The following is a 25,243-nucleotide window of genomic DNA, read 5'->3' as shown; positions in this document are numbered from 1 at the left end:
TAAGAACACAAGTTGGCTTACCAATTCATTAACCATATAACCATATAACAATTACAGCACGGAAACAGGCCCGTTCGGCCCTTCTAGTCCATGCCGAACACTTTCTCCGACCTAGTCCCATCTACCTGCTCTCAGACCATAACCCTCCAATCCCTTCCCATCCATATACCTATCTAATTTACTCTTAAATAATAAAATCGAGCCTGCCTCCACCACTTCCACCGGAAAGCTCATTCCATACAGCCACCACCCTCTGAGTAAAAAAGTTACCCCTCATGTTACCCCTAAACCTTTGTCCCTTAATTCTGAAGTTATGTCCCCTTGTTTGAATCTTCCCCACTCTCAAAGGGAAAAGCTTACCCACGTCAACTCTGTCCGTCCCTCTTAACATTTTAAAAACCTCTATCAAGTCCCCCCTTAACCTTCTGCGCTCCAAAGAATAAAGACCCAACCTGTTCAATCTCTCTCTGTAGCTTAAGTGCTGAAACCCAGGCAACATTCTAGTAAATCTCCTCTGTACTCTCTCTATTTTGTTGACATCCTTCCTATAATTTGGCGACCAGAACTGCACACCATATTCCAGATTCGGCCTCACCAATGCCTTGTACAATTTTAACATTACGTCCTAACTTCTATATTCGATGCTCTGATTTATAAAGGCAAGCATACCAAACGCCTTCTTCACCACCCTATCCACATGAGATTCCACCTTCAGGGAACAATGCACAGTTATTCCCAGATCCCTCTGTTCCACTGCATTCCTCAATTCCCTACCATTTACCCTGTACGTCCTATTTTGATTTGTCCTACCAAAATGCAGCACCTCACACTTATCAGCATTAAACTCCATCTGCCATCTTTCAGCCCACCCTTCCAAAAGGCCCAAGTCTCTCTGTAGACTTTGAAAATCTACTTCATTATTAACTACACCACCTATCTTAGTATCATCTGCATACTTACTAATCCAATTTGCCACACCATCATCCAGATCATTGATGTAAATGACAAACAACAGCGGACCCAACACAGATCCTTGGGGTACTCCACTAGACACTGGCCTCCAACCTGACATACAGTTGTCAACCATTACCCTCTGGTATCTCCCATTCAGCCATTGTTGAATCCATCTTGCAACTTCACTATTAATACCCAACGATTTAACCTTCTTAATCAACCTTCCATGTGGGACTTTGTCAAATGCCTTACTGAAGTCCATATAGACAACATCCACAGCCTTGCCCTCATCAATTTCCCTGGTAACCTCTTCAAAAAATTCAAGAAGATTAGTCAAACATGTAGTCAAACAAGATTAGTTAAAGTACTGTATATAATTTGAAATAGACTGTAACCAAACATACCAGACATTTTTGCATCTTTTTCAGGTGTACCTTCTTTTTCCTCATCCTGTTTATTCTTCTCTATTCCTATACATTTTTCAAGGATACCTTGTTCATTCTGTTCACTGGTGAGAGACCCAAAATGGCACTTATGGGGAGAAGATGATGGGCTGCTAATTTTGTCTTTTGACCCATTAGCTTGTCTGTCTTTCAGTTTCTTTTGTAAGCGATCATATGCTTTGCTAGTCCTTTCATCTCTGTGGATATAGTTGGACCTTCCATGAGCAGGATGAGATTCTGTAAGGCAATATAAAATGTCATCAATATTCAAAGTGATTAGAAGGACAAAGTGCTTAATGTTGCAACAAGTTGTCATGATTACAGATTTAAAGTGACCAAGACAAATTATATTTTTCTAGGGCAACACAACAGCAGCAATGATAGTTTTTAAAGGATACATCATCTTTCACGCTCTTATGACTGGTCATCAATTGTGTTCTCTCTCCATAGATGCTGCCTCACTTGCAGGGCATTTTCAAGATTTCTGTTTATTTGGTGATATTTTATCATATATGTGAAGAAATTAAATGAATGGCATTTAATATTGTTAATTATTTCTGTAGCTAGCTTTATCTATTACCAATATTATTTATGTCGATTGGCACATATTGAGAGAGTATACCTACTTAACAGAAGTATGAATCAGGAAATGGTCAGAAAGTTACTAGAGTATTCTGAGGGATAAGATATACATGCATTTAGATAGACAGGGGCTGATTAGGATAGTCAGCATGGTTTTGTATATGGAGGTTCGTGTCTCATGAATCTGAGTTTTTTTGAAGATGTGACCAAAAAGGTTTTTGAGGGCAAAGCTGTAGATATTGTATATATGGATTTCAGCAAAGCATTTGCTCTGGACGATTAGTTTGTAGGGAATCAAAGGAAAGCTAGCTGACGAGATAGAAAATTGGCTTCATGGAAGGAAGCAGAGGATGGCGGTGGAAGGTTGCTTTTCGGACTGGAGGCCTGTGACTAATGTTGTGCCTCAGAGTTCAGCACTGGGTCCATTGTTGTTTGTCATCAATGAATGATATGGTTGAGAACGAACAAGGCATAATTAGTAAATTTGCAGATGAGACTAGAGTGGGTGGTATTGTAGATAACAAAGATGGTTGTCAAAAGATACAGCAGAATCTTGATCGGTTGGCTAGGTAGGCTGAAGAATGGTTAATGGAGTTTAACACAGAGAAGTGTGAAGTTTTGCATTTTGAGGGTTGGAAGTCATGAGGTTTAGAACTCTCATCTTTATAGACTGTGGAAGCAGCACCATTTAATATTTTTAAGGTAGACATAATGTGAAGGGTCTCGACCCGAAACATCACCCATTCCTTCTCTCCAGAGATGCTGCCTGTCTTGCTGAGTTACTCCAAAATGTTGTGTCTACCTTCAATTTAAACCAGCAAATGCAGTTCTTTCCTAGTCCATTCTAACAATACTCTCAAATTATCTTATTTGCTTTCATTCCTACACATAGATAGATTCTTGATATTTAAAGGTGGAAGATTAATATAGGCTGACGGGAACGTAGTCGAAGTTACAATCCATTCAGCCAAGATCTTTTTAAATGGCAGAACGGGCTTAAGTTCCTTAATTGCCCTTCTCAATTGCCATACTCCAGCTCCTGGTTTGTATGTACTGTGACTCAGCTGAATCACCCTCATGAACACCTGCCAGAGTTCAAGGCATTTTTGTTGAATGGCACAGCACAGCAGGAACACATCTGACATGACAGTGTCAAAATAAAAATAAAAATCTATATCTCACATTCCAACTCTTTCCCCATTATCCTTCAAAGTTCTATTTAACGAACTATCTGCCAAAGGTTAGTATCAGAGCTACTTTCATACCTTTGCAGGCAATGTATTCTGATTGCAATAACATGGCACATATAAAAATATTTTTCACCACCCTTTTTCTTGCCCACTGGCTTAAATATTCTAGTTATCAACTCTCCAAATAGTGGAAACAGTTACATTATCAAAACTTCATTCATTTTTGAGTATCTCTAGTATGCCTCCGTGTACATTTGTCTGCATTAAGTAGAGGGGTTAAGAATCATGCACTGAATTGACATGTGTACCAACAACAGAACAATGAAATTCTTACTTGCAGCAGCATAAGTGACCTATAATACATTACACATAGATTATATATAATAAACAAAAAATTAATAACCCTAAATTAAGAAAAGCCTTAGATTCTTAAATAAGTGAAGGTTTACATAATGCTACTCTCATAAATCTTCCTTGTGGTCTCTAGCAAAGTCTTGAATTGCCAAGTCAACTTGTCCAGTAAATGGGAAGTCTGCAGAGGTTTAAGGTGACAAACTATGGACAATAGATGCAGCCTTGCCAGCAGTGCTCATGCAAACAAAATCACTAGCAAGATCCAAATTATTTAAAATATTATGTTTTAAGAAATAGGATCACCTAGCTTTGGATTGTGATAAGCAGTTGAAAAAGGTGCCAGAGGACATCACGGGGAAACAGACAAGATTTATTTGGGGTCTTTGTATTATTAGGAGAACCAACCATTTTAACAAGAATCTTCAAGATTAAGTTCAAAAGCTTAAAGTTCAGCTAGCTTCTGTGCAATGAGCGCAGTTTCTTGGCATAGGGCAGGTTAAGGATCACAACAATATGCCTTGCTTGGGTTTCTGTTAAAGGTGAGAGTATTCTTGAAAACTCTAAGGGAGACAGCTCTAGCTCATTATTAGTTTTTAGTCGCTTCAGGAGTACTGACTTTCACTGAAGCCAATGTTCCCTTCAGGGCACAGATGTTCATACTCCATGTATCACAAATACTAACATAGGTGGTGGTGACAGTATCAAACCTGAAATGGCAGGCCATAAGTACCTGTAGACAGAGGTCCCAAGACTGTATACAAACTAAAAACATTATGGATAAGAAAACAGTTGTGTGGACAGTTTGACCTAAATAAAACAATTGTGTTGCAGACCTCCATCCCATAACAACTTTAAAAATTCTGTTTTCAGTCTGGTATTGATAAAATAATGATTTCAGTGTAACAAAAGTTGAAGATGAATAATGACCAAGAAAACTTGCTGCAGGATATTTATTTCAATGGTTTAAAAAAAATTGCTTCTACTTTTCATTACACAGATTAGAATGGCATGATTTCCAAGATATTATGTAACATAAGAGTACGATTTAATAACTATTACAGAGGCATGACTGAAGGATGACCAGGACAGAATGCTCAACATTCCAGTTTTTTCAAGATTCTAAATTAATGGTGGGGGGAGGAGGAGGGAAAGGAAATGGGTATGTAATAATGTATGTACTAAGGAAATGGGTATGTATGTATGTACATATGTATGTATTATGTATGAACCAGCATCAGCAGTTCTTTGTTTCTATGTTTTTACACAAGGCAACAAGTGTATTCAAAGACCAGCCATTGCAAGGAAGGAGGGTGATACCCCCACATTTAGGACAGACAGACAGGAACATCCCTCAACGAGAAACTGGCCAATTCACAAATGCATTGGTAATGTTCCAGTTTGGTAATAGAAATGTGAATGCAATGGTACATTAATAGTGACATTAATTGATTTACGCACCTCAATAAAGTAGTTTGGAAATGGAACTCTTTGAGCATTTTTGCCTGGAAGTGATGAACAATAATGTTGAATAAATCTATTGTTCTGAGCTTGAATTAATACAGAGCTAGTCTCCTATAATAGTGATTGGTGGAACAGATCTTAAGTTTGGAACAAACAATTAGAAAAGTTTATGAGAATGATGGCAGTGTAGCCATGATGTACCAAAGATAACGGAAATGGTTGTTTAGCTGGTCAATGGGTGTCTATTAAATGCATTATTTTGCCTTGTACAGTGTGATATTCTGGCAAAATATGTAGGAAGGAACTGCAGATGCTGGTTTAAAGCAAAGAGTGGGGATAAATGGGTCCCTTTCAGAATGGCAGGCAGTGACCAGTGGGGTACCGCAAGGTTCGGTGCTGGGACCCCAGCTATTTACGATATACATTAATGACTTAGACGAAGGGATTAAAAGTACCATTAGCAAATTTGCAGATGATACTAAGTTGGGGGGTAGTGTGAATTGTGAGGAAGATGCAATAAGGCTGCAGGGTGACTTGGACAGGTTGTGTGAGTGGGCGGATACATGGCAGATGCAGTTTAATGTAGATAAGTGTGAGGTTATTCACTTTGGAAGTAAGAATAGAAAGGCAGATTATTATCTGAATGGTGTCAAGTTAGGAGGAGGGGGAGTTCAACGAGATCTGGGTGTCCTAGTGCATCAGTCAATGAAAGGAAGCATGCAGGTACAGCAGGCAGTGAAGAAAGCCAATGGAATGTTGGCCTTCGTAACAAGAGGAGTTGAGTATAGGAGCAAAGAGGTCCTTCTACAGTTGTACCGGGCCCTGGTGAGACCGCACCTGGAGTACTGTGTGCAGTTTTGGTCTCCAAATTTGAGGAAGGATATTCTTGCTATGGAGGGCGTGCAGCGTAGGTTCACTAGGTTAATTCCCGGAATGGCGGGACTGTCGTATGTTGAAAGGCTGGAGCGATTGGGCTTGTATACACTGGAATTTAGAAGGATGAGGGGGGATCTTATTGAAACATATAAGATAATTAGGGGATTGGACACATTAGAGGCAGATAACATGTTCCCAATGTTGGGGGAGTCCAGAACAAGGGGCCACAGTTTAAGAATAAGGGGTAGGCCATTTAGAACGGAGATGAGGAAGAACTTTTTCAGTCAGAGGGTGGTGAAGGTGTGGAATTCTCTGCCTCAGAAGGCAGTGGAGGCCAGTTCGTTGGATGTTTTCAAGAGAGAGCTGGATAGAGCTCTTAAGGATAGCGGAGTGAGGGGGTATGGGGAGAAGGCAGGAACGGGGTACTGATTGAGAGTGATCAGCCATGATCGCATTGAATGGCGGTGCTGGCTCGAAGGGCTGAATGGCCTACTCCTGCACCTATTGTCTATTGTCTATTGTCTATTAAATCGAAGATAGACAAAATGCTGGAGTAACTCAGTGGGACAGGCAGCATCTCTGGAGGAAAGGAATGGGTGACGTTTCGGCTCGAGACCCTTCTTCATCCATTCCTTCTCTCCAGAGGTGCTGCCGGTCCCGCTGAGTTACTCCAGCTTTTGGTGACATTCTGGCAAATCATAATCATATTAGCCAAGTATATTTTGCAACATACGAGGAATTTCATTTGCCATACAGTCATAATAATAAAAAGCAACAGAACACACAAAATACATTTTAACATGAACATCCACCACAGTGACTCCTCCACATTCCTCACTGTGACAAAAAAAATGTTCAACCCTTCTTTGTCCTCCAGTGGTCGGGGGCCTCTAACCTTCCGTTGACGGGACGATCTTACTCCCGTAGCCGGCGATTGGGCCTTCCTCATCGGGATGATCAAGCTCCTGCATCGGGGGGGAATCTCAGCTCCCCCGTGCCGAGCGATTGCACCCTGGGTCGAGGCTTGTCGAACTTCGTGTGGCTTTGGAGCTTCCCGACCTCGATCTCAACCCGAGACTGCGAGCTCCTTGATGTTAAAGTCCGCAGGCCGCGGTTGGAGCATCGATCCAAGGCAAGGAATCGCATGCTCTGATGGTAAGTCACGCCCCGCGGGGGCTCAAAGTCAGTTCTGGGGAAGGCCTCCAGCTCCATGATGTTAGGCCACAGAACGACCGGAGATATAATCCAGAAACCAATCTCATCTCCGTCCGGCAAGGTAAGAGATTGAAAAAAAGTTTTCCCTGACCCCCCCCTGCCCATCCCCACATAAAATAAACCAGAGAACATTAACACATACTTTTAAAACTCACTAAAAATAACAAAAAAAGACGAAAAGGACAGACAGACTGTAGGCGAGGCTGCCATCAAAGCGCTACCCAGTGGATAAATTGAGAGCAATCCATTATATTTCATACCTCTGCCTTGTTTGTGGTAAAAGGCTTTGGGAGTTCAGTTACATAATGCAGGATTTGTGGTCTCTGACATGTCCTTGTGGCCACAGTAATTATGTGGCGGTCTTATGGTATGATATTTTTGAATAGTATAGCAGGCTCAAGTAGCTAAATTGCATGTGGCATTTGTTCTGCCATCCCAAGTTCATGATGACCCCCAAGATTTTTTCAGAGGGGCTGGCAATGGTAATGCCATTGATTATCAAGAATAGGTGGTTAGATTCCAACACTCATGCCCACCTTCCTTAGTGCACACTCTCCTCTCATACAACTATCCCCTTAATAGGCAATTGTTTTCAATTCATCTTAACATTACACCCATCAGTCCTTCCTACTTTATGCACCCATGTTTGTTCTACAAAAATTCAGTCATGACAAAATCAGCTTATCCAAACGAATGGTGCATCACAATCAGCTCTGTGCCCGTAACTCCAAAGATATTAGGTTATAAGAACAGAAATTATGAAGCTTGTTACAACAGTATTTAGAAAAGTGTTTTCATTACGTGGATAGCATAAGTTCACCAAATTTCCCCATTACATCCAACCAATCTCTTAATTTATTAGTTTCAAGTTCTTTTGAATAAAAAATTCGAGGACCAGAGTAAAACAATCATGCTGAGAATCAAATAACTTCTTCCTGATATTTTTTTAACTATCCTACCTGTGGCAGCATGTGACACCACAGTTAGTGCTCTGCCCCAATTCCAGAGACTGGGTCTAATCCAGATCTTGGGCACTAATAGTGAAGAAGATGCAGGTGACCAGGTAGGTTTATTGAGTGCTTTGATTTCCTTCCATAACTCTGACATGCTGGGGGGGGGGGGGGGGGGGGGGGGGGGGGGGAGCTAATTGTTCATCATAATGTACTCCTTTGAACAGATGAATGGCAAAAGGAATCAAACAGTTGGTGATGGATAAGCAATAGAGAATTGGTTACAGAGAAAATAAGGAGCGAGAGAGAACCAAGAATGCAATTGCTTTACAGGATGCTGGCATGATTGGCCAAATAATGGGATCTCCAATGATGTAATAGGTATGGAATACATATATTTAGTAAACAATTCCCTGTGAGGCAATGATTTCAAGTGTTCAACTCTTTTTTCTATTTTTGTTTCTCTACACAACTGGAATTGTCATTGACAAATACTAATGCTTCAATGGCCTATCTAGCAGAGTTCTGAATTGCATCAAATAGCTTAAACAGATGTTGAACAGGGTATTCTGATAATACAAATCAAAAACCCTCCACTCACTCTTTGAAAGCTGACCACCTTTGCGCATAGAAAAACGCACGTCTTTTAAAAATTAGCAAGCTCTAATTGTTTCCCTACGAAAAATTTGTTATTTTAAATCAATCTAATTTATTAACAGAGGGAAGGCAAGATAAGATCAGATGCCAAACTAGCCAAGTTTGTTTTTGTTAAAATGTAGCAATTTAAGAATTGCATTGGTTGAATACTTGCAGATTTTCCAAATGATATACCGATTCACAAAATTTAACAATGCTTACCTTGATCTGCATACGAATGTGGAGGATGATGCTGTGGAACATATTGCGTTGCAACATCACCTGGACCTGTAGAGTACATCTGATGATGCTGTAGGACAGGTGGATGAAGAAACGTAGGCATATATGGATGAGGATGTATTGGTGGATGACTGCCAGGGTGAAATTCTGGCTGTTGAGGTAACACCAGCACCCTTCGAACACCATTTTCTTCAATAACCTGCACAACTCAAACAGAATTACAAATTGATTAGCCCTGTTTAAAACGTAGGTTCAGGGCAAGCTGAGATTTGTTTATGCCTAACTCTCCCAGTTTACTGTGCCTGAATCCCTCTGTCAGTGGATCACCAACTTCCTGACAGACAGGAAGCAGCATGGAAGGCTGGGAAAGCACATCTCGGACCTGCTGACCCTCAGCATAGGAGCACCGCAAGGCTGTGCACTCTCCCCTCTCCATTACTCTCTATACACCAACGACTGCACCTCCACAAGCTCCTCTGTCAAGATCCTGATTGGACTGATCCAGGATTGGGAAGAATCTGCCGACAGACAGGAAGTGACACAGCTGACGTCCTGGAGCCATCGCAACAACCTCGAAATCAATGCTCTTAAGACAGTGGAATTGATTGTTGACTTTAGGAGAGCTCCCCCTCCCCTCCCTCCATTCACCATCAACAACACCACAGTCACATTTGTGGAGTCATTTAAGTTCCTTGGAACCATCATCTCCAAGGACCTTAAATGGGAGGCCACCATTGACTCCACAGTCAAAAAGGCCCAACAGAGGATGTACTTCCTGCGGCAGCTGAGCAAGCACAATCTGCCACAGGCAATGATGGTCCAGTTTTATACTGCCATCATAGAGTCTGTCCTCACCTTCTCCATCATGGTCTGGTTTGGCTCAGCCACCAAGCATGACATCCGGAGGCTGCAGTGCATCGTTCGATCAGCCGAGAAGGTTGTTGGCTGCAACCTTCCCCCCATCGACGAACTGTACACTGCAAAGGCCAGGAAGCGAGCGGGTAAGATCATCTCTGAACCCTCTCACCCTGGCCACAAACTCTTTGAAGCATTTCCCTCTGGAAGGCGACTCCGGACTGTCAAAGCCACCCCAGCCAGACATAAAAACAGCTTTTTTCCACGAGCAGTAGCTCTACTCAGCAACCAAAAATCTGTAGCCTCCTTTTGCTGTGGTATTTTATTTTATTCTTCACATGTTTAAATTATGTTTTATTCTTAATTGTTTACTATATATCATGTTATTATTTGCGAGCACAGCACCAAAGCAAATTCCTTGTATGTATACACACTTGGCTTATAAAATGTATTAAATTCAATTAAACTCGACTTTCCTCAATTCATAGTGTTTTCCATAGTCTTAGGCAGATTTATAATCACAACTCAAAAATGTATTAAGTACTATATTAAGGGCACCTATTATGAAACTTGTGGGACTAATTTTCCCACTCACAAGATCATTATGGCTAAGACAATACACATTACTGTAAAAGTCATCCCTTTATTGCTCATTAGAACTAACATTGATTCTGACAATAGAGCACATACAAGTCACAGAACTGTACACATAATCCAGTCTAATGCATTATTAAAAAATCTGAAAAAATACTGTCCATAACATGCAACTTTTATCCCATTAACGAGATTTTCAAAGATATTGATAAAGGTCCGTGACAATTAATGAGATAAACTAAAATAAACTTCACTTTTCCCCATCCAAGAGCAATTGAATCTTGACGACATCAATTTAATGCAGGTTTTCCTAACATACATCCATATCCAATTATGACTCACTTGTTACACTTACACACAGCTTGACAGAATAAATGCATCACTGACAATTCCTGGGAAAAGCAAGAAATTTTGCTAGTTAAAAGTATTAAGATGCAGTACAACCATAATTAAATGAGGTTATATCATTACATGTATTTTCCCAACTAAATAAAAAGTCACATCTGTTCACCTGTGATACATATCCTGGAGGCACATAAATAGGAGGCACTGAACCATTTGGGGACACCATTGGAACCTGAGCAGGACCTGCAGAGGGGGGAAATTAAATTTAGAACTCACTTCAAATATTTCCATAAAAACTGTCAACAAATTTTAACCAGAAATTAAAGGTCGTTTTGGAATTCACAGTAAAATATAGCAGGAATATACAAAATCTGTTGTACATAACTGCTAAGGATTATGGTCATGTGTGAAGTCACTCGTGGCAGCAAAAAAAAAAAAAAATCATTGCTGACCCACAAAATCTAATTTTTACAATTCCACGTTTGAATTTCTGCAAACAGATCGCTGACTCTGCCACACAACTGAAACAGCCTTATTAAAAAAATGTCAGGATTTCTATTATCAGAAAATGAATCTAAGTGGCAGGTCCTAAATTAACTGTTAAGTTAATCAGAACAGTTAAGTAGCCAAGTTTTGTTTGTGTTAGGAAGTGTATTAACAAATGGTGGGCTTTATCCCACTGTGAATGTATCCCAGAATTTTCAGTTCTGTTTACAACTCCATCTCACATGTAACAAGACTAAAAAGGCAATCAGATATTTACTAATAAACATTAAGTACTATATGTAGCACAGAATGGGGAAATATGTAGCACAAAAGAGAGAGTATTTTCATGACACGAATGCAACAGTTCTAGGCAGTACAAAATGGTAGGAATGAACTGTAGAAGCTTTATACCAAAGATGAGCACAAAAATGCAAGAGTAACTCAGTGGGTCAGGCAGCATCTCTGGATGCTAAGCAGTAGTTCATCAACATCACCCTTTTACAGGATGGACTAACCTTACAAGCAGTTATCCCATTCCATGTGGGAATAAGGTGGCTTCACAATCAACTAATTACTTTTCAATAGTGGTTGACAGTTTGATTAACCAAACCACACCAAGCAACATTTGTTAAGAGAGAAAATTAGACAGTACCCAATTAATCTGTTTGGTGGAATTGAAGATTGAATTTGATTCTTTTCTGACTAGTTCTACCTGAACTGTCTGTTGAAGTTTGATTTGACATCTTATCTAAAAGGCAGCAACTAACTGTGTCACTTTTTTCCCCATGTTCAAGTTTGACCTCAGTTATATTCAATCCCAAGGATCAAGATTTAAGTTCAAGAAGAGAAAAAATACTATTTAATTAGTTTTCTTTTCTAGAGTGAAATATATCAGAACAGGATCCAAATCGTAATACATTAACACTCCAATAATCCAGCACTTTTAGGACTTTGGTAGTGGTGAATTAGTAGATTTTCCAGACTATTAGGAAGATTTTTTTAAATACACCCCCCCCCCACCCCACATATTTATTTCAGTTTTTTTTAAACATGTTACATGGTAATATAACAAAATTTCCAACAAACGGGTGTGATTAAAGGAAGTGAGAAATATCAAGCAGTCTAAATCACATTCACATTCTACCTCACATTCTGTATTAATGGGTTAACCACAGGTCAGATTATCAGTTTTACTTATAAGATCAAAATGTACCACAAAGTAGTGAGATTAAACTGCTCTCATTTAATCAAATGACTTAGCTAAGTGTTCTCTTTTGCTTTCCCAAAATACATTAATATGCCTCTGCCTTTAAATGTTAGTGCATCAATGAAACTTTCTGACGAATGTCCTAAAACTGTCTGTAGCTTGCTATGCTATACTGTCCTGATACAGGGTCACAACCCTAAAAGTCAACCATTCCTTTGCTTCTACAGATACCGCTTGACCCGCTGAGTTCTCCCAGAAGATTATATTTTGCACCAAATTCCAGTAACTGCTGTCTTGTGTGCCTCTATGCTGCACAATCGTTTTATTTTTCTGTCAGACTAGCCAACGTTATAAAACCAGATACAATTCTGATACACCAGCTCAAGTGGGGTTGCACATGATATTTGATCTGGAAATACTCTAAACCAGTTCCTGTGTACAACTTGGTAAATTATAATAAATTGATTTCTGTGCTGTCCATGCTGTTATTTTTTATTTTATTTTAAATGCTCCACCCTATAAAAGATCATTATAGGTTTTTTTATAAAGGTCTTACCATCCATTTTTGTAATTCCACAGTAAATAAAACCCAGGAAGTGCAGCATTAACGAGTCATGCTTACATACGTATGCAGTTCTCCGTTGTGATGACTTGGCAGCAGTTTATTGGACTATAAACCTGTTTGTCTACTGCCAGCTATCAAACCTCCCCACGTCACATGCTTAGTACAGCACTCATTTCCCAAATAAAATCCAGGTTTATGGCTGCAATGCATAGTTTTTAGGTACAATCAAATAAGGTTGTCAGTGCAGTAACGATACAAATTCAGGCTTATAATACAGACAAAACGATCTTAGTTATTACTAAATTTTATTAAAAGACAGAAACTTGCCTCAAGTTAAATTTCTAAGCCATATAAAACACATTTGAATGAGATATTCAAAGGAACCTAACAGTGACAGGCCTCTGACATCTGGCTTTAATAATTGATTCAGCTTTCTTTCCAGTAAATACTGGCCACCTGCCAGTGCTGGAAAGATTAATGCAGAATAAGACAGACTTGGGAATTTCTGGTCAATTAACTAAAAATAACCTCATACAGGTCAATGGTACAAGTTATGGGTAATAAGGACTACATACAAAATTTGGGAGAATTAAAGTGGTGTGTACTGAACATTCTGTTCCATCAGGATCAGAATTAGGAATGTATAATATTGTCACGTTCCTCAATCACAAAGATAGGTGGGTATGCAAATTGCAAGGAGAGCACAAATAATTTGCAACGGAATGTACATAGACCATTTAAAAATACAAATACTTGGAATACTGCATTCAGTTTAGAGTCATAGTACAGTGAATAGCTTTTTGTTGCCTGCTATCCAGTCAGCGAAAACACTGTACATGACAAGCCGTCCATGATTGACAGATACAGGATAAAGGGTGTAACGTTTAGTGCAAGATAAAGTCCAATAAAGTCCGATTAAAGATGGTCCAAAGGTCTCCAATGAGGTAGATGGGATGTCAGGACTGCTCTCTAGCTGGTGAGAGGACAATTCAGTTGCCTGATAACAGCTAGGAAGAAACTGTTTCTGAATCTGGAGGTATACGTTTTCAAACTTCTGCACAGTCTCGTGGACTTCGGAGTCAGAACTCACCCACTCCTACCCACCCCGACTGGATCCTCATCTTCCTGACCCATAGACCGCAATCAGCAACAAAACATTCTCCACGATAATTCTCAACATTGATGCCTGCAAAGATACGTTCTCAGCCCCTTACTTTACTCACTCTACACTCATGAATTCGGCAAAATTCTGCTCTGACTTAATTTTACGAGTTAATCTTGCAGATAAACTACTGTAATAAGCCGGATCTCAAACAATGACAAGTACAGGAAGAAGATAAGAAAGCTTGGTAACATGGTGTCAAGATAACAATCTCTCCCTCCCCAATGTTGGCAAGATGAAGGAGCTAGTTATTGATTTCAGGAAATGAGGTAGTCTATACACTCCAGTTAACATCAATGGTGCCGAATTTGGCGATCGTCGAGAGCTTTAGATTCCTAGGTGTAAATATCATCCACAATTTGTCCAGGGCCAAACACATTGAAGATACAGTCAAGAAAGCTCCCCAGCATATTTCTTTCCTCAGAAGTCTATGTTCAGTATGCCTCCAGCGATTCCTACCAATTTCTACAGATAACCATAGAAAGCATCCTGTCAAGATGCATCACATGTTGGTTTGGCCACTGTTTTGCCCAAGATCGTAAGAAATTGGAGTAAGAAATTTCAGCACCTCATATTTCGCTTGGGTAGTTTACACCCCAGCGGTATGAACATTGACTTCTCTTAACTTCAGATAGTCCCTGGTTTCCCTCTCTATCCCCTCCCCCTTCCCAGTTCTCCCACTAGTCTTCCTGTCTCAGACTACATTCTATCTTTGTCCCGCCCCCTCCCGACATCAGTCTGAAGAAGGGTCTCGACCCGAAACGTCACCCATTCCTTCTCTCCCAAGAAGCTGCCTGACCAGCTGAGTTACTTCAGCATTTTGTGTCTACCTTCGATTTAAACCAGCATCAGCAGTTTTTTTCCTACAGAAATTGGAGTGAGTTGCGGATGTTGCCCAGCCCATTACACAAACCATCCTCCAACTACATTTCATGTTACCTCAGGAAAGCAGCCAATCTAAACAAGGTTTATTTACACCATACCTTTCCATTTCTCCCATTGGGCAGATGGTACAAAAGTTTGAAAACATCTATCATCAGATTCAGGAACAACTTCTTACCCACTGTTATCAGAATACTGAACGGTCATCCCATAAGCTAATGGTGTAGTCCTGATCTCCCAACCTACCTAATTGCAATTTTTATCTGCACTTTCCCTGCAAATCTAATGCCATAAAGCTGTAGCACTATACTCAGGTTTATTCCCCTTTCCACTACTGGTTGAACTAGTGTATGGGTAGATTGTAAACACAAGGTAGACACATGCATCTGCAGTTTCTTTCTTATGGGTAGACTGTATTCATGTAAAGTATGATTTGCTTGGATAGAATGCAAACAAAGTTTTTCCACTGTATCTCAGTACATGTGACAATAATAAAACAACACCAACAATAACATTTTTACATGTTTATCCACATTGATGAAACAAGTCACAAATGTCAATTTTCAGATTGGTTGCAAAGACTTCCCTGATCATAAGCAATTAGAAGAAAATTTTCTTTCTTAAAAGATTGCTACAAAACTGATAGGGATTTCAATTGTTAAAGTCACCAAATTACCAAAAGCTCCAAAACACCTCCCGGCATTTTAGCATTTTGTTTCTGTACTGTGAAATATTTTTAGAAATGAATTGCTATCTTAGAACATGCATCAGGTATTTTGCTGCTTTCAAGGACTTTGTTATAAAAGTTAAACATTGTTTACAAATATCTCTCTTTGAATAATAGAGTAATATCGAATTTTCAGATTGGAGAATTACTTAATGGCAAAATCACGTTTCATTGTGTTCATAAAATACATGCAAAACAATTGATGGTAGGATTTTATTTTGTAAAACAATTAATTACATTTCTAAATTTAATCTCATACAAACAATAAACCTTAAAAATCGCATTATTGAAAAATATTTGTTTTAGCGTTTCTATTTATTTTCTGGAATGGTTTAGATAAAAGCAAGTAGATAGAACATGTCAAGCTTAACACATTGTTCTTAACATTAGCCTAATGTGGAAATTTATGATTCATGCTTTCCTTGTTATTTGCAGAAGAAAATGTTGATCAGAATTTACTGCAGCGCATTAGGTTAACCATGTTTCTGTAAAAGGACATCCATTTCTGACATCATACCACGAATGATACATGCTGACATAAACAATGAAAAGTTCATAAACAAGGCCACGTATATCAAAGTATTGGAGCATATACACCATTGACGTGCACAGTGCAGCCATGCAAAAAGTGTTCTAAAATAAATCTAGATTCAGATGCCCTACATAGTAATCTTGATTTTCACAAAATACTGTCAAAACTATTGTATTTATGGAAACAATTTCAAGGTACCAAAATATTCCAAATTTTGTTTTCTTTTTGATAAGTTTTAAAATCTGGATTCATTTTTTGCAAATTGTGCTCTAAATATTCTGGATTTAAACTCATTATGGACTTCAAATCAAGTTGGTTTAAATTTGCCTGCAAATCGTTTCACACACCAGTTTTTAAAGTATTTTATCTGAGGGAATACAATATCCAATTTTTTTTTAAATTACACGATTACCCACACCCGGTGTGTTTATTAATCTGGGAATAAACCCCATATATAAACAAAGCAGTGGACGAGAAGACTATTCAATTCCAGGCATGTTCTGCTGCTCTTTGTGATCCTTACATCCATAGGTTATAGGTTACAAAAAAAGTGTGGGAATGAGATACTCTATGAGCTCCATAGAGAACCGATAAATACATCTGTTAAACTTTATATTGCTGCATACTTTAAGGCTTGTATATTGAATTTGGGCAGGTCCTTTACTTTGTCAATAATATACATTGATGTTGATCATCACAGAGGATCAGGTTTTCCACTTGCAGCTGAGGATAAATTCAAGTAGCCTGCATGAATGAGTCAATGCTACCATTGTAACTGTCGTTGAAAACATTGAGGCACCTGTGGTTTCTGTCACTATAGATTCCAAATCAATATTATAAGCTGCAGAGTGGATTCCATGATAGCTATTTGCACGGAAACATATTCTCAGATGATTCAGCAGTATAAAAGTTATTTAGAAAGTTTCAGTAACACGCAAAGTCGGAGTATATTTTGTTTGACTAGAAGCATTGGAATTTGGTTTCTAGAATACTCACTACAAATGGATTACAGAGTGTCTTAAACAATTTCAAACCTGCTGGAATTTATTGCAGTGTGAACTTGTTGGGAAAAAAATCATACCAAAATATTGCGAAAGGCTATTGAAGATGAGTTAATCACTCAAAACTAGCGTTTGGTGATTACTGAACCAAGTGAAATTGAATAAGTCCATGATCAACACTGAAGGCTACAGGATTTTACGCCTCATCCTTAAATGTACAAAAAGGTATAGGTGTAAATTTCACTTCACTGTTTTAAGACAGATCAAACTATTTATTGTTCTGAAATAGATTAAGTGAGATTAATTGTTAATGATATATTACATTTATTGCTAATTTTAAGATGTTTTTTCTTGTTGGAGAACTTAGAATGAGGCCTCACTACTTAAATATAACTGATCACCCACCTGAGAGATTAACTGAATTTCTCCCCCCTCACAGTCGTGAATCTGCGGAACTTTCTTCCTCGATAGATAATGGAAGCAGGGTCTCTGATTTTTTTTTAAGTAGATATATTCTTAATAAGGAAGGGATGTGTATTACTGGGGATAGATGAGAATGTGGAGCTTACAAACACATTCGCCATGATCTAACTGAATGGTGGAGCAGGCCTGAAGGACCAAGTGCCCTACTCTTCCTCGTATTTCATGCATTTATGGCAAACCACATTTTCCAAGATGCACAACAGTTTTTTATTGTGTTATAATCTCAGTTAACTCTAACTATAATCTTACACGTGGATTAACAAAAAAAAATTACCATTGATCAATTATGAGTAGGTTAACCTACGATGAGCATTTGTCGGCACTGGGCCTGTACTCGCTGGAGTTGAGAAGAATGAGGGGGACCTCATTGAAACATACAGAATAGTGAAATGCTTGGATAGAGTGGATATGGAGAGGATGTTTCCACTAGTGGGAGAGTCTGGGACGAGAGGTCATAGCTTCAGAATTAAAGGACGTTATTTTAGGAAGGAGATAAGGAGAAATTTTGTTAGTCAGAGGGTGGTAAATCTGTGGAATTATTTGCCACAGAAGACAGTGTGAGGCCAAGACAGTGTATATTTTTAAGGCAGAGATAGATAGATTCTTGATTAATACAAGTTTCAGAGGATATGGGGAGATGGCAGGAGAATGGGACTAGGAGGGAGGGATAGATCAGCCATGATTGGATGGCGGAGTAGACTTGGTGGGCCAAATGGCCCAATTCTACTCCTATTCCTTATTACATATCCAATTTCTGTCAAGCTATGAAATGTTTTCGTAAGCCAACACATTTGAATTGCTCTCATTATTCAAAATTTGTGCAAATATTAGAATGAAAAGTAAACTTATTAACATGTCATACAAAATGCTATATTTATTACAACATTATTAAGGATAATTAAGGATCTCAAGCCACATAAATATTACTCAGGAAAGGATCTCAAAGGGAACGATGGGTACGTCGCGATTAAGATGCAGTTATTTAATAATGAACATTTGTAATTCAACAATATTTCTGAAAAGAAGAAATGCTTAGATAAAGCGATGAGCAAATCATCTTTCCCTTTCAATGCGCCCACTGGACATTGACACTAATCTTGAATAAAAACTGGTCTAAAGGTAATAGTTTCCATTCAGAAAAACCTCTGAAACATTGTGAAACAGGCATTTGCACTCATTTACCTAATTTAAATAAAGACTGTTTCTACAGGAACTATCCATCCTTCTGGAATCAAGCAAAGCCAAAAGCTCTTATGCTGAACAATCCAGATCCACGACAGTGCCTTTGGTGACTCATCTGTGCCACGTATATAAAGCACACTATGACTCATAAATAGATATTTTTGGAGCAAAAGGATAATTAATTATTAAGTTTCCCAATCACACCTACATATAAAACTTGATTTTAATAAACTCAAGTGACTAGGTTTTATTAGCCTGCATTCTTCGCTATTAAAAACATCCATACATACAAGTTCAAATGTTTAGTTATGCATGAAAATTTGTTAATTAAATTATAATGTGGAAATACAAGCCAAAAAACAGATGTTGACCATCTTCTCAGCTGGGCGATTGGCCTTCAACCCAATGGCACAAGAATTGGTGGTGTTGCGAATAGCGATGAAGATCGTGTAAGACTAGTGCAGGAAATAGATCAGATTGAATGTCGGGTGGAGCACTAGGAGATGAAATTTAATACTTACAGATGCATATTACAATTAAACGCTCGACTCTTGACTTTATTTCCCTTAACAAATCACCTTGCATTACATTCCTCAGCTTCCTATTTACTATATATGCTCCTCTCTTATTTGACCACCCAAAATGAATCACCTCACATCAGTTGGTATTAAATTCCATCTCCCAGTGCTCCACCCGACATTCCATCTGATCTATTGCCTGTAGTAGCCTTACACAATCTCATCACTATCCGCAGCACCATCAATTTTTGTGCCATGCACAAACATACTTATCTTACTTCTGGTACTCACATGCATTGTCAAATAGATTTGAAAAATTAGCAAAAATGTCTTGCTTCCATCATTAAAATTGAACATTACCTATCCAGCACATTACAATAGAAAAGAAGTGCATTACTTGGAAAGCAATACAATCACTACCTATGAACTCGTCGAATTGCAAAGACTCCATCTTTTCCCCAGATTAGAGTGTGGACAAGATCGTGCACACTCCAAGCTTCCATTTAGCTGATTTTCAATCAGCCTTTTCTACTTTAAAAAAAAAAAAGTGTACTTTCTATTTATTTTTCGCTCAGACTCCACTTTTTCACCCACTTTATCAGCCACAATACTATTTGGCTAACACCATTTTTGAAATTCTGTTTAAAGGGGAGAGAATGTCAGATAACAGCATTGTTAACAGAGCTTCACTGCTGGAAAAGTTACTTTATGCTGCAAGCATTTCACACACACATCTGAATCAACACCAATGTTCACTTAGAAAATGCAATGGCTCTTGTGGTCTCAACATATCCATGAAATTTGATCCAAAAGGCTGGCACTTTGTAGTGCTCTCCAAATGGATGGAGGGGGAGGGAGGGAGGGTGGGGGGTGAGATAAGAAGGCAGGCTCAGTGATTAGTGCTGCTGTGTCACAGATACAGATACCTAATCCTGATTTGGGTGGTCTTTGTAAAGTTTACGCATTCCCACTGTGACAAAAAAAAAGTGCTTCCACTGGGTCCTCCAGTTTTCTTTCACAGCCCAATGATATTCTGGGTGGGAGGTTAATTGGTATTATGAACTGCCCCTCGTGTAGGCAGATGACAGGAAAATTGGTGGGGGGAGGGGGAGGGTGCAGGGGGTAAGTTGATGGTAATGCAAAAATAAAAATTGGATTAGCTGAGTGCATAATATTCCGTGCAGACATGGTGGTCTGAAAGCTGTTTCCATTCTGTGCACCTCCATAATTAACAATCTTAAAAGATAAACTGCAATACTACATTGGTGATTATGAACTCTGATGTTCATTCTTGTTGAAGCTAGATTGATTTATTCCAATGAAAGAGTGCAGTCAAGTAAATTCATCAAATAGAACTCAATGCAAATATTACCAAAAAATGAACTGAATTATCACATTTTCTTGAAAATCTCACACAAATAGCATGTGCTTATGAAATGCATCATGATAGATTCCACAAGAATTATTATTGTTTATCAATATGTTACCTGTAATGCACTGAAGTTGCCCATCCTCTCTTCTTATGGTAAATGTCTCACCTGGATTGACTTGAACCAAAATAACCTGCAATTATAAGTATTAACTTATTTAAATACAAATTTCAGGGAAACAAAATGTTTTAACTTTCATTTGTAAAAAGACTAATTTATTTGTAGGAATACATTCATTTAGCTCCTTAACACATCCAAGTGCTACAGTTCACAGGAGCGGGAGGGTGAGATTGAAGAGGTACATTTTAAGGAGAATTTCAAAGATTGGTTGAGATTGGATTACATGATGAAATTCCACACTATCGGGAAAATGGCTGAAAGAATCAAGTACCAGGAGAGTAGAGGAATGAAAGGTGCAGGGAAAAGGAGCTAAAAACATTTACAGATGTGGAAGGGAGTACATCCATGTTGAAATTTGGAGACTTACCAGGGTTTTCAAATTAGAGGTCAGGCAGCAGTGAGACACAAGCCAAGCAAAACTACGCAAAGCCATTTAACCCCATTGGGCCAAGGTGATTTTATTATGTTTTAAGATTTACAAACACACTTTCAAAATGTAAAACTGCTTTTAAGCAGATAGTGGAAAGGAAGAACATTCATGCCTGCAAAAGGTTAAGAGGAGGACAACTATTTGGATCAACCTACCAACACTGTGTAAATGAGCGATGTAGCACGGTCTTGGGACAGTCACAGAAAGAAAATAAATAAGGCCTCAGATCCCCGGCATTAATCAAGTAAGGGGAAGGGTCAAGTGATTACAGTATAACTACTGCAATCCATGCAACATTTCAAAAAAATTGCAACACCCCAAAATTGTAAATCTTCCTTTCACATTGTCTACATAGTTTCATTTGGGGGACAATAGCTGGCAATGTAAATTTCAACTGAAATATTATAAAAGGGAATTTGTTACATTTTCGTCTTTTATGCACTCTGAGGACCTATGAATAAAAGAAGACTTTCTTTGCATTATTAAATGGAGTGAAAATGAGCATATGGCAAAAAATATAAAAATCCAGATGTGTTTCAGGACATCTGGAGTTAATTATTTATCTTGGTTAAATTTGTTCAGTTTAATGTTTAGGATTCTGGTGGATTCTCACTGCGAGATTACTACTTACAATGTAATACAATCCAACATACAATACAATACAATACAATATATCTTTATTGTCATTGTACCCAGGGGTACAACGAGATTGGGAATGCGCCTCCCATACGATGCAATAATTGTGTATATCATACAGCAGAATTTCAAAGCACTTGAAAAAGTTCCATTCATAGATCATAGAACAGTTCAGCACAAGAACAGGCCCTTCTGCTCAAGATGTTGGTGTCGACATAATGCCAAGAACCCCACGTATCTACTTGCACATAACCCATATCTCTCCGTTCCCTGCATATCCAAATGCCTATCTAAAGATCTTTTAAATGCCACTAATATATCGGCTTCATTCAGACAGCGCATTCAACACACTCACTACACTCTGTGTAAAAAAACTTGCCCCTCTCACCTTAATTTGATTTGACTATCCTGGGAAAAAGATTCTGATCGTCTACCCTATCTATACCTCCCATGATTATATATACTTTCATCAGGCCTCCCTGCAACCTCCGGCGTTCCAGAGAAAGCAATCCAAGTCTGCCCAACCTCTCTCTGTAGCTAATGCCCCTAATCCAGACATTACTTGATATTGCATCATTTACAGATAATATTAAGATGAAGTTTAAAATTCTACTTCATAACAATAACAGCAAAGGTGATGGGGCCATTTGGACCTTTCTGCCTACAGTGGTCCTTTGATACAGCTATCCCATTAACTTTACACATTTGTTCTTGCACCATTGCCCTGTAAATTCCTTTCCAATGTTGATTCAATTTAAAAAATATTACCATCTACATCAGGTAATACATTCTGATGAACCTGATCTATAAAAAAATCTTTATGGTGCATCTAGGGCTTTTCTTTGTTATAAACAAAGCTCTATTAACTGGTTAAGATAGTTTATTATTAGATCAGCAGCTTCTTAATATATGAGAATTATTTGTGATTTCTCCTCTTAATCTTCTTCAACGAGAACAATGACAACTTCTCCACAAAATTGTCCCTCATGTGGAAAATCTATTAAACTTTCCCAAATAGCATTGTCCAGAAATTAACATGCTCCAAAACAAAATTATACAGTGTTTAACATTATACTTTTAGAGACACAAAAAGCTGGAGTAACTCAGTGGACAGGCAGCGTCGCTGGAGGAATGGGTGACGTTTCAGGTCGAGACCCTTCTTCAGACTACTTAGGGATAAGGGAAACAAGAGATATAGATGATGATGTAGAGAGACAAATAACAATGAATGAAAGGTATGCAAAAAATTAACGATGATAAAGGAAGCAAGCTATTGTTAGCTGTTTATTTGGTGCAAACGAGAAACGGGTGACTTTGGTGGGGGAGGGATAGAGAGCGAGGGAATGCCGGGGTTACTTGAAGTTGGAGAAATTAATATTCATACCATTGGGCTGTAAGCTGCCCAAGCGAAATATGAGATGCTGTTCCTCCAATTTGCATTTAGCCTTACTCTGACAATGGAGGAGACCTAGGAGAGAAAGGTCTGTGTGGGAATGGGAAGGCAAATTAGTGTTTAGCAACTGGGAGATCAGGTAGGTTCAGGCGGACTGAGCGAAGGTGTTCAGCGAAACGATCGCCCAGCCTATGTTTGGTCTCGCCGATGTACAAGAGTCCACATCTTGAACAACGGATACAGTAGATGAGGTTGGAGGAAGTGCAAGTGTACCTCCGCCTAACCTGAAAGCACTGTCGGGGTCCCTGGACAGAGTCGAGGGAGGAGGTATAGGGACAGATGTTGCATTGTTTGTGGTTGTGGGGGAAGGTACCTGGGGAAGGGGTGGGAAGGGATGAGTTAACCTGGGAATTGCAGAGGGAACGGTCTCTGCGGAAGGCAGAAAGGGGTGGAGATGGGAAGATGTGACTAGTGTTAGGACTAGTGTTGGAGGTGGCGAACATTTTAGAGGATTATGTGTTGTATGCGACGGCTGATGGGGTGAAAGGGGGGACTCTGTTGCGACTAGGGGGAGGGGAAGAAAGAGTGGTGCTGCAGGGTACAAAGGAGACATGAGTGAGGGCCTCATCTATGATGGAAGGGGGGCACCCCCGTTCCCTAAAGAATGAGGACATCTCGGATGTCCTTGTATGGAACACCTCATCTTGGGCGCAGATGTGGCGTAGATGGGAGAATTAGTAGGGGATAAAGTCCTTTGCAGGAAGCAGGGTGTGAAGAAGTGTAGTTGAGATAGTTGTGGGAGTCAGTGGGTTTGTAGTGATGGATACAGTGTGTATCAATCAGAGGATGAAAGACACCCCCTACATGACCACCCTTTGCTACCTAAGCGTTTGAAATCACGCAGAAGTTTTCTCTCTTCTGTCCATCCCCTGGACTGAAATGCATTGTCCAGAAGGCTCAAACTCTGGGAAGAGAGACTGGAGAAATCTCCGGAAGACACTCACATGGCAATCGATCCCTCTGAGAAACTCCCACCAGGTTCCAACCGACCGTGGATAACCTGGCGCAGTCTCAACAGACTGCGGACAGGCATGGGGAGAAGCAAATCGAACATGCTGAAGTGGGGATATACTAAAAATGCGGCAGACTGCGAGCGCGCCAGACTATGGAACATCTCCTGAGCTGTGACATGCTGCATGACACATGCACTGTAAAGGATCTTGCAGAGGCCAACAACGTGGCACTAAAATTTGCTCGCTATTGGCAAACAGCTGTATGATGACACGAATAAATAAAATAAGTGGGTTTGTAGTAGACGTCAGTTGATAGTCTATTTCCTGTGATGAAGACTGTGAGATCATGAAAGCGGAGGGTGGTGTCAGAGATGGTCCAAGTGAATTTGAGTGCAGGATGGAAATTGGTGCTGAAGTTGATGAAATCCATGAGTTCTGCATCGGTACAGGAGGTAGCACCAATGCAGTCGTCAATGTAACGGAGATAGAGTTCGGGGATAGGGCCAGTGTATGCCTGGAACAAGGATTGTTCAACATACCCTACAAAGAGGCAGACATAGCTGGGGTCCATGTGGGTTCCCATAGCCACGCCTTGGACTTGGAGGAAGTGGGAGGAGTCGAAGAAGTTGTTACGGGTGAGGACCAGCTCGGCTAAGTGGAGTAGAGTTAGTAGAGGGGAAATTGGATGGTTCTGCGGTCGAGGGAGAAACTTCAGTTTTAAATATAAGCAAAAATAGACAAAATAGGAACCAAAAATTATTCATGGAGCAGTCAGTTTCCA

At 39.4% G+C, this 25,243-nt stretch overlaps 1 protein-coding gene across 4 annotated transcripts in view; it reads right to left on the bottom strand.

Moving 5' to 3' along the window:
* The window catches only part of fndc3a (fibronectin type III domain containing 3A), a 133,556-nt gene that overhangs the window by 63,587 nt on the left and 44,726 nt on the right, over window positions 1-25,243 (bottom strand). For 3 of the 4 annotated variants that reach the window (XM_078409418.1, XM_078409422.1, XM_078409419.1), the window contains exons 3-6: window positions 20,928-21,003; window positions 10,862-10,938; window positions 8,884-9,100; window positions 1,359-1,634 (exon numbers count right to left, since the gene is read on the bottom strand). In XM_078409418.1, coding sequence (XP_078265544.1) covers window positions 1,359-1,634; window positions 8,884-9,100; window positions 10,862-10,938; window positions 20,928-21,003 — 646 coding nt within the window. Of the gene's footprint in view, window positions 1-1,358; window positions 1,635-8,883; window positions 9,101-10,861; window positions 10,939-12,944; window positions 13,006-20,927; window positions 21,004-25,243 lie in introns of those variants that run through there. The other variant, XM_078409420.1, reaches the window with a different exon arrangement.

This window comes from Rhinoraja longicauda, chromosome 12 (genome assembly GCF_053455715.1).
Source record: "Rhinoraja longicauda isolate Sanriku21f chromosome 12, sRhiLon1.1, whole genome shotgun sequence".
NCBI classification, from domain to species: Eukaryota; Metazoa; Chordata; class Chondrichthyes; order Rajiformes; family Arhynchobatidae; genus Rhinoraja; species Rhinoraja longicauda.
Note: the sequence above shows the minus strand (reverse complement) of the source record. Positions and strands in the feature narration are given on the sequence as shown.